The 10,071-nt window shown below is 44.1% G+C and overlaps 1 protein-coding gene across 1 annotated transcript in view; it reads right to left on the reverse strand.

The window, feature by feature from the left end:
- Nucleotides 1–9,649, reverse strand: part of LOC101010058 (acyl-coenzyme A oxidase-like protein) — a 47,380-nt gene extending 37,731 nt beyond the window's left edge. Inside the window, exons 1-3 of the mRNA XM_031655373.1 lie at nucleotides 6,218–9,649; nucleotides 4,869–4,965; nucleotides 3,812–3,816 (exon numbers count right to left, since the gene is read on the reverse strand). Of these exons, the coding sequence (XP_031511233.1) occupies nucleotides 3,812–3,816; nucleotides 4,869–4,965; nucleotides 6,218–6,435 (320 nt within the window). The 5' untranslated portion in view covers nucleotides 6,436–9,649. The remainder of the gene's footprint in view (nucleotides 1–3,811; nucleotides 3,817–4,868; nucleotides 4,966–6,217) is intronic.
- Between the last annotated feature and the right edge of the window lie 422 nt (nucleotides 9,650–10,071).

The following is a 10,071-nucleotide window of genomic DNA, read 5'->3' on the forward strand; positions in this document are numbered from 1 at the left end:
GTAACCATCCTCCCTGGCATTCCCAAACACCTTCTAAGGTGAGCTGACCTTACAACGTTCTTCCATTTTAGATCTGATCACCCACCTGGTATTTCTCTAAATACAAAAACACCTCAAATGGAGATTACCTAAAATTCTGATAAAAATAATAATCATAATACATGTAATATAAATGAAATGCAACCAATGTCCTACTAGTTCCCCTCTGATCTGCTGAGACTGAGCTTCCTGAGAAAATAGTAGACGATTTAGATCAGTGACTCTCAACCTTTATGGTCCCTGGACCTTTTTTGAGGATTCCAAAGAGGTTTTGTTTGTCCAGGCTATAGCTGTCAATTTATCATATGGCAGAATTGTTACGAAAACGAATCATAATTTCAAAAAACTCATGAGAAGAATGGCATTGTTTCACATTGTTTTAATATCTGGCTCAATAAAAGATAGCTGCACTTTCACGTCTGCTTTGTGCTGTCTGCTGTGATATGTTGTTTTGGTTGAAGTTTATGATGAATATCCAGTGTCTTACATGCACGTAGTTGGACATATGCTTTCCAGGTAGCACCTGAAAGGGTCTTGGGGACACACAGGACCTTACTTTGAGAATCACTGGTTTAGATAATGATGGTGCAACTATGCCCCTCACTCGTGTGGATCATGGGGATAAAAACTAGAACTCTGGGTGAGAGAGAGAATGGTTGTAGAGTGGTGGTGGGAGGAAGGAGTCAGGGGTAGGATTTTCATTATCCAGGTATCTGTCCCCAACCCGCACTACACTTGGCTGAAAGCAGCCTCATCCCAGCTGGCTCCCTCCTGGGGAAAGGTAATGTTGAGATGCAGTTTCCTTACGAGCCAGCCGCAAACCCTGATTGATAGGGACCAAATGCTTAATGGGAACAATTTTGGGGAGACAGGGTGCAGGAAAGGAGGCATAGTGCAGCAGTCCTCAACCCCAGATGCACAGTGGGTCACCTGGAAGATGTAAATGCTGACCTCATTGGCCCGAGCAAAAGCCTTCACAGCAGGAGCTTTGAAAATTGTCTGGCTGTTTCTATCGTGCAGACAGAGCCAAGCACCACCTGTTTGACATGGGCTCAGGAAGCAGAGCACCTGGGTTTGAATCCCTGGTTCACTAGTCATTTATATATACAATTCACTAATTATATAACTAACCTCAGTCCAATTACTCAGCTTCAGTTTACTTATCTGTAAAATGGGAATGCCACGAGGGATGTTGTGAATATTGAATGACATCATCTATTTAAAGTTCTTAGTGCTGGGACTGGCATAGAACATGTACTCAGTCACCCTGAGTTGTCACTGTCTGTTATGGTGAAGATCAGTGCAGGCTGTCAGACTCTGTCAGCTTCCAGGGATGAGCATCTCTGAGGAAGCTGTCCCCACATAGGACAAGACACTGCCACAAAGCAGATGTTAAGACCTGGGTCTTCTGTCTCTGCATCCGGAAATAGAGGCAGTTGGTGACTCTCCCTGCCCAGGATCCAATTCTGGAAACTTCAGGGGAACAAGAGAGCTCTTGGCTGAGGTGCACAAAGGTGACGTCACTAGAAACAGGTGCAGAGGTCGGCACAGAGAACAATGATGGTGTTCACACTGTGTGTGTGTGTGTGTGTGTCTGTGTGTGTGCACACGCACACTCTGCAATCAGACTCATACTGTTTTTTCCCTTTAAAATGATTGAAACATCTAAAATCTATTACAGACGGCAGAGGGGAAAACACAGCGTGGAAATATTCTAATGGCTTATTCTTGGCCTGCGGACTGTCCATAGAGACCTGGAGCGAATGAGACTCCCTCCTCATTTGTCCCCTAGAACATCATCATTACACATTATACACTGCGTTCTGCCTCAGAGCTCATCGGATCATCCACGAAAGTGAAGAGCAACACGAAAGGGGGTCCAGGGAAACAAAGACGGGCCTGCCACGCTCCCTGAGCAGGCAGGACAGCCATGACTCAATCGTTTTATTAAGAGGCAGGACGAATCATGTAACACTTCTTCTAGAATTACTGGATGTGGACAGCTCCTCCAGCTGTTTTACAGGGTGGAATTTGAGAGCCTTCAAACACAGATGTGCCGCTGAGTCTCATGACATCCGCCCAGCGAGATGAGCCTGCCGCACTGATGGACAGTTTGGTTTCCTTCGGGTTTACTGGCTTTTGCGAATTCATACAGAAAGAGGTGCCAAACAGGCCAAGATAATTCACAGAAATGACTGGAGGGATCGTCTAGGGCCAATCCTGTGCCTCCTGGAGGAATTTATCTAATCACCCAGGACAGAGAGTTGTCCAGGCTGCCTAAGGCCACTAAGTGAGCCAGGAAAACAGGAAGATAATTGGATCCAGAGCTCAACACGCTTCATCAGGAACGAGATTACAGAGGCTAATCCTTCAGACTCAGCGGGTCGGGTGGCAATTAACAAGCCTCATTAAGGGATCAGCTCTCACGTCCGGGTCTCGAGTATTGACACTAAGTTAAGCCACAGACATGTTGGGCTGATTAAGGGAGCAAGAAGCTGGCCACAGGCCAAGATTTCACCTTCCAACCAGCCCCATGCCGAATGCACTTGGAGGCTACTCTGATAGAGAGAGTGGTTGGCAGCAAAGAGGTTGGTTGTTTTTGTATTTTTTCTTTTTTCTTTTTTGGTTGTATTCACAGCTCTAAATGGATGCTCCATCAAGAGGCAATTTCCTAGCTTGAAAATCTCTGCCAAACTGCTCAGTATGAAATGATTTTTTACACTTTGCAAGCACGCTCCACTCTGTCATGTGGGAGTTTTCCTGTGCCAAGTGAACCTCCATCTGCACATTCTCCAGCTCAGCTGACACTGCAGTGCCCTCATCAGTGTGGAGGTGCCTGCAGTACTGCAGCGCAGGTGGTGCCAAGGCTCTGCCTGTAATTCCTTCCTAAGAAGACTCTAGGATTGGTCCTTGTCTCCTTAGACAACCTACCAAAGGTTGGTGGGATTGTGGGGAAAGGAGAAGGATCTACTTTCAAGCATGGATCCCAGGCCTCCACTAGCTCTGTTCTACGCTCCACAAAGAAAGGCGCCCCTGCGGTCTCCTGAACTAGGAGGACTCCATCCCTCAATCCTCAGACTCTCCCTCCCAGACCATGCTGGGTGGGGAGAGGGCTGGGCTGCTTCAGGATAGGGCCGGGTCCTCAGCACACCACTGAGCCGCAGCTATCCCAGTTCAGGCTCCTCCCCAGGGGCTCTCACAGGAGGGGTGGTTTGGGGTTTTTTGTTTGTTTGTTCATTTTGAGACAGGGTCTCACTCTGGTTGCCCAGGCTGGAGTGCAGTGGTGCGATCATAGCTCACTGCAGCCTCAACCTCCGGGGCCTCAAGCGATCCTTCCACCTCAGCCTCCCAAGTAGGTGGTACTATAGGTGTGGGCCACCATGCCTGGCTAGTTTTTGTTTTGTTTAGTTTTTTTGGGCTTTTTGGGTTTTGTTTTGTTTTTGTTTTTGTTTTTTGAGACAGACTCTCGCTTTGTTGCCCAGGCTGGAGTGCGGTGGTGCAATCTCAGCTCACTGCAACCTCTGTCTCCTGGTTCAAGGGGTTCTCATGCTTCAGCCTCCCAAGTAGCTGGGACTACAGGCATGCACCTCCACACCTGGCTAATTTTTGTTTTGTTTTGTCTTGTTTTGGTTTGTTTAGTAGAAATGGTGTTTCACCATGTTGCCCAGGCCATGTTTCGCCATGTTGAGGCCAGGCTGGTCTCAAACTCCTGGCCTCAAGTGATCCACCTGCTTCAGTCTCCCAGCATGCTAGGATTACAGGCATGAGCCACTGTGCCTGGCCAATTTTGTATTTTTTGTGGAGACAGGGTTTCACCATGTTGCCCAGGCCAGTCTTGAACTCCTGGGCTCTGCCCAGGATCAGCCCACCTTGGCCTCCCAAAGTACTGGGATTACAGATGTAAGCCACCACGCCCTGCTGAGGTATATTTTTTCCTATGTAAAGTGTTAAGAAAGCTATGAAGCTGAATGAACTTGGCTAAAATACATCATTCCTAATACTGACACAAAGGAACTCACTAATCACGTATTTTTTTCTTTGTTTCTTTCTTTTTTCATGAGGCTAAATTGACTAAAATAATATCACTAAATTTAGAATGACAGTTTTTAGACAAATAAGACATAAACTCTGGCTAAGTCTAAAGTGCTTTAAAAGCCCTTAAGATGAGTTATTTCTATTTCCCAGCTATTTAACTTTATCCCTAAATTATATTGGTTTTGTGTACAAATATTTTATTACTTCTGCTGATACTCCTATTCCCTTGCCTGTGAGATTGGAGAAGTGAAAGTGTGGGCCGAAGGAAGGGTTCCTTAGGTTAGTGGGAGTGCGGCAGAAAAGGGGCCTGAGGAAGACGTCCTCCTCCACCAAGACGTGTCTATCAGCTGCCCTCAGCATGAGATCAACGGGCTTAGCAAGTCACAAAAGCAAACAAAACAAAATCTCTAGGCAAATTAACACAGGAACAGAAAACCAAATACCGCATGTTCTTACTTATAAGTGAGAGCTAAACATTGAGTACACACAGACACAAAGAAGAAAACAATAGGCACGAGTACACGCAGACACAAAGAAGAAAACAATAGCGAGGAGGGTAGGAGAAGGGTGAAGGTCAAAAAACCACCTATCGTGAGTTCTGTGCCCACTACTGGAGTGACGAAATACTCTGTACATCAAACCTCCATAACACCCAATTTATCCATATAACAAAAATGCGCATGTACCCTCTAAACCTAAAATAAAAGTTGGAAAGAAAAAAAATCTCCCTCTCTCTCTCTCTCTCTCTCACACACACACACACACCCCCATACCAAAATAACAGTGACACTTACCAGATCCTGAACTGCACGTTTTAACAGAGGTAGACCCATGGCAAACCTCACTCTCTGAACTGTCAAAGCTCTCATTTCATCCAAGCTTAAATCATACCTGTGAAGAACAGATACAAAACAAGACAGCCAATAATTGGTGACTGAGGGGAGGCTGTGGATACTTTGACCCTGGGCTCAGAGAGAAAAGCTGTGTCCATCATAACGCTTGTTTGATACTGTGCACAGTGTGTGTGTTACACAGACTGGGTGTTCAATATAGTCAGACACCAGGAGGGATGTCTGACAGGATTTCCAGACAAGACCATCTTATTATTATTATTATTATTATTATTTGAGATGGTGTCTCACTCTGTTGCCTAGGCTGGAGTGCAGTGGTGCGATCTCGGCTCACTGCAACCTCCACCTCCTGGGTTCAAGCGATTCTCCTGCCTCAGCCTCCCGAGCAGCTGGGACTGCAGGTGCCCACCACCACACCCAGCTAATCTGTGTGTGTGTGTGTGTGTGTGTGTGTATTTTTAGTAGAGACAGGGTTTCACCATATTGGCCAGGCTGGCCTTGAACTCCTGACCTTGTGATCCACCCGCCTCGGCCTCCCAAAGTGCTGTGATTACAGGCGTGAGCCACTGCACCCGGCCAAGACCATCTTAAAACAAGACTGCAGCACCTCCTGCTCCACAGGGCTTTGAAAATTGTCTGAGATGACTTAAAAGCAGCATTTGGGAGATAGGGGAGAGGGAGTGTCATGCATGTTACAAGAGGTGGACTGTAGTGGCCATAAGGATTGCCACTCAGGGTTGCCTTTGAGAATACCTGCCTCCAGCTGCCACACCTTCGAATTAACAGAGTGATGGTAATTACATTCACCGTGAGGCTGCTCATCTCTTGGCTGCTACCAGCTGATGGTTGAGCCTCACGAGGTTCTAGAGTCAGGCCATGCCTGCCCAAGAGGTGACCTGCTCTGGGACCCCCACTTGCCTGCAGAGACTTGCCATCACTTCACTGTGGTCTGTGGCTTTCGCAGATCAACCCTTTCCTGCCCCTCTCTTTTCAAGGGGGCCAGACCTGACGGCCTTTGCTCTGGGGGTTCTTCCCACCAATCCAGCTCCCTCCCACTTAACCTTCACAGGTGTTTTCTCCAATTAAATCTCTTGTACATCTAGTCTCATCTTGGTGCCCACTTCTCAATGAACCTAAACTGACACAGGAGGAGAGGTTCCTCTTTGGCCACCTAGCATGTTTCCATGCAACGCACAGCCTGAGCCTGGAAGACCGCACTCAGGCTACATTTCAGAGCCAGAGGATATGAAAAGGATGGCCTAATGACAGAAAATCTTCTTGGAGATACCCACCCTACAGGAGAAAAACACCAGAGCAAAACACACCCATCTTCCTCTCCGGCAGCTTCAGGGGGGCGCTGCTCTTCCTCTCCGGCAGCTTCAGGGGGGCGCTGCTCTTCCTCTCCCGCAGTTTCAGGGGGGCGCTGCTCTTCCTCTCCCGCAGTTTCAGGAGGGCGTTGCTCTTCCTCTCTACCCCCTAACCCTGCAAAAGCAGGAGGGGGTGCTCCCATTCCTCGCTGCAAGGCTGAGGGGAGAATTAGTCTTCCACCTCTTCCACCTCTTGTCTTGCAGAGCAGATGGAGTGTCTGAGTTCCTGACCGGGCGTACACCTTGGTGGGCCAATTAGGGAACTGATCTTCTATCTCCTGCACAGCAAAAGCAGGTGGTGCCAGGGTAGCATTAGTGGAGTCCAGTAGTGGCCATCTATACCCAGCAACAACAAAGCCTAGCAAGAATATGCAAGGTAAGTCTAGTCACACCCTGCTTCATACCAACACCCCATCAGCAGGACCCAATGGGAAGCTGAGACTTCACCCCTACTTGGTATTAACAAGGAAAAAGGATGTGGTAGGAGATAGGGTCAGTTGGCACCCTATCTCCTACCACATTCACCTACTTAAATTCACCCCTCTCCTTCCCTGGTGTCATTAGCGCCCAGAAGAGAACTGAGCTTCCATCCCAAACCGGGTGGCAACAAAGTGATGTGGGTCAGCTTTCAACTTCCCCCCTCCTGATGGCAGCTCAGCCCAGTGGGGAGGGGATGATCTCATATTCCCATTTGAAGGCAACTGAGGCCGTGAGATTCAATGCCCTACATCAGCTGAGTAGGTGTTGGCAGGGCCAAAGAGGGGAGCTGAATTTCTACTCCATACCTTTTCAACAACTGTAAGTCAGCTCAACAGGAAGCTGAATATACATGGCCAGTGGACATCTCAATATACCTCAACAAGGGACTCCATGCTAAAAATATTCAATCAATCTTGAGCCACATAATAAAATATCCAAAATGTCTAGGACATGATAAAAAATTGCTCATCATACCAAGGAACCATCAGAACACATACAAAGAATTTACTAAGAACCATCACAGCAACAAGGAACATCACAACATGAATGATAAAGAAATCAACAGATACCAACACCAAGATTAATCAGACATTGGAATTATCTGATGAGGATTTTAAAGCGACTATCATAACCACGCTTCAATAAGCAATTATAATTTCTCTTGAAATAAATGGAACAAAAACAGAAAATTGTATCAAAGAAGCACAAGTTATAGAAAAGAATAAAATGGAAATCCTAGAACTGAAAAATATAACCAAAATTTTTTAAATCTCCCTAGATGAACTCAAGAATGCAGTATAGATGACAAAATAGAATCAGTGAACTTGATGACAGATTGCTATGGTCTAAATGTTTGTATGTCCTCAAAAATTTATATGTTGAATCCTAATCATCAAGGTGATTATATTAGAAAGTAGGGGCTCTGGGAGATGATTAGGTCATGAGCAGTTCACCCTCATGAGTAAGATTTATGCCCTTACAAAAGAGGCCCCAGAGAGCTGCCTTGCTCCTTCCACTATGTTAGGACATAGCAGGAAGGCACCATCTATGAACCAGAAAGCAAGACCCTCACCAGACACCAAATCTTCTGGCACCTTGATCTTGGACTTCCCAGTCTCCAGAATACGAAAAATAAATTTCTGTTATTTAAAGGCAACCTGATCTAAGATATTTTATTTTGGACTGGAACACAAATCAATAGAATTTATTCAATCTGAACAACAAAGAAAATATAGACTGAAAAATAAGACAAATATTTCTCAGGAACATTTGGGACAATAGCAACAGAGCCAACATGCACATCTTCAGTTTCGAAAAGCAAAAAAAAGACAGAGACTGGACCAAAAAAGTAGTACAAGATATAATAGCTAAAAACTTCCCCTACCTGGTAAAAGACATAATAAACCTACAGGTTCAGTAAGCTGAGCAAATAATTAGCTAAACCCAAAGAAGCCCATGTCAAAAAACATAATAATTAAATTTCTGAAAACTAAGGCCAAGGAAAAAACCTTGAAGGCAGCTAGAGAGAAAACCATTGGAATGATAGCAGATTTCTCATTGGAAACTACAGAGGCCAGAAACAAGTGGCTCAACATTTTTCAAGTACAGAGACAAAATAATTGTCAATGGCAAATCTTATATTCAGTGAAGATATCCTCCAAGAATGAAGAAGAGGAATAATAAACATCTTATCAGGCCAAAAAAATGTAAGAGAATGTTTGCTAGCAAGCTGACTTAAAGAATGGCTAAAGGTAGTTCTCTAAACAGACAGGAAATGATAGGAGAAGAAGGTTAGAACTTTCAGAAAAGAAATAACTTCAGAATGAGTAAAAATATAGTAGACTAGATTACTTATTACGGGTTTTTAATAGACTTTTTTAGAGCAGTTTTACGCTCACTGCAAAATTGATTAAAAGGTACAGAGATTTCCCATATAGTTCCTGCCCCCACATGTGCATAGCCTCCCTCACTATCAAAATCCCCCACCAGAGTGGTATATTTGTTATGGGTGATGAACATACATTACCCATCATTATCACCCAAATTCATAGTTTACATTAGGGTTCATTCTTGGAATTGTACATTCTGTGGGTCTGGATAAATTTATAATGACATGTATCTACTATTGTAGTATCATACAGAGTAGCTTCACTGCCCTAAAAATCCTCTGTGCCATGCCTCCCCCAACCCCTGACAGCCACTGATCTTTCTACTGTCTCCATAGTTCTGCCTTTTCCAGGATGTCATACAGTTGAAATAATGCAGTATTTCAACTAGACTTTTGGGTTGTCTTCTTTCACTTAAGTCCTTACCTTTAAGTCTCCATGTTTTTTTCATGGCTTTATAGCTCATTTCTTTTTAGCACTAAATAATATTCCATTGCCTGGAGGCACCACTGTTTATTTATCCATTCAACTACTGATGGACATCTTGGATACTTCTAAGTTTTGGAAATTATGACTAGAATTGCTATAAATATTCATGTGCAGGTTTCTGTGTGCACATAAGTTTTCCATTCCTTTGGGTAAACACCAAGGAAAATGATTACCGGACCATATGGTAAGAAATCACCAAACTGTCTTCCAAAGCAGCTATACCATTTTGCATTCTTACCAGCAATGAATAAGACTTCTTGTTGTCAGCATTTAGTGTTGTCAGTGTTCTGGATTATTCCAAAAGACATGTAGTGGTATCTCATTGTTGTTTTAATGTGTGTTGCCCTACTGACATATGATGTTGAGCATTTTTAATATGCTCATTTGCCTGCTATATATATTCTTTGGTAAGGTGTCTGTTAAGGTCTTTGGCCCATTTTTTGATGATGTTGTTTGTTTTCTTATTGTTGAGTTTGAAATGTTCTTTGTATATTTTGAATAACAGTCTTACATTAGACGTGTCTATGTGTCTGTTGCAAATATTTTCTCCCAATCCACAGCTTGTCTTTTCATCCTTTTGACACTGTTTTTCACAGAGCAGAAAGTTTTCCTTTTAATACAATTCAATTTACCAATTCTTTCTTTCATAGATCATGCCTTTGGTGTTATATCTAAAAAGTCATCACCAAATGCAAAGTCCTAAGGACTTTCTTCTAGATCTCCTAGGAATTTTATGGTTTGATATTTTACATTTAGGCCTGTGATCCATTTTGAGTTACTTTTTGTGAAGGGTGTAAGGTCAATGTCTAGATTTATTGGGGGGGGTGAGATTTGTATGTTGATGTCCACTTATCACAGCATCACTGGTAGAAAAAGCTATCTTTTCTCCATTTTATTGTTTTGCTCCTTTGTCAATGGTCACTT

Source organism: Papio anubis, chromosome 14, assembly GCF_008728515.1.
Source record: "Papio anubis isolate 15944 chromosome 14, Panubis1.0, whole genome shotgun sequence".
Lineage (NCBI taxonomy): Eukaryota > Metazoa > Chordata > Mammalia > Primates > Cercopithecidae > Papio > Papio anubis.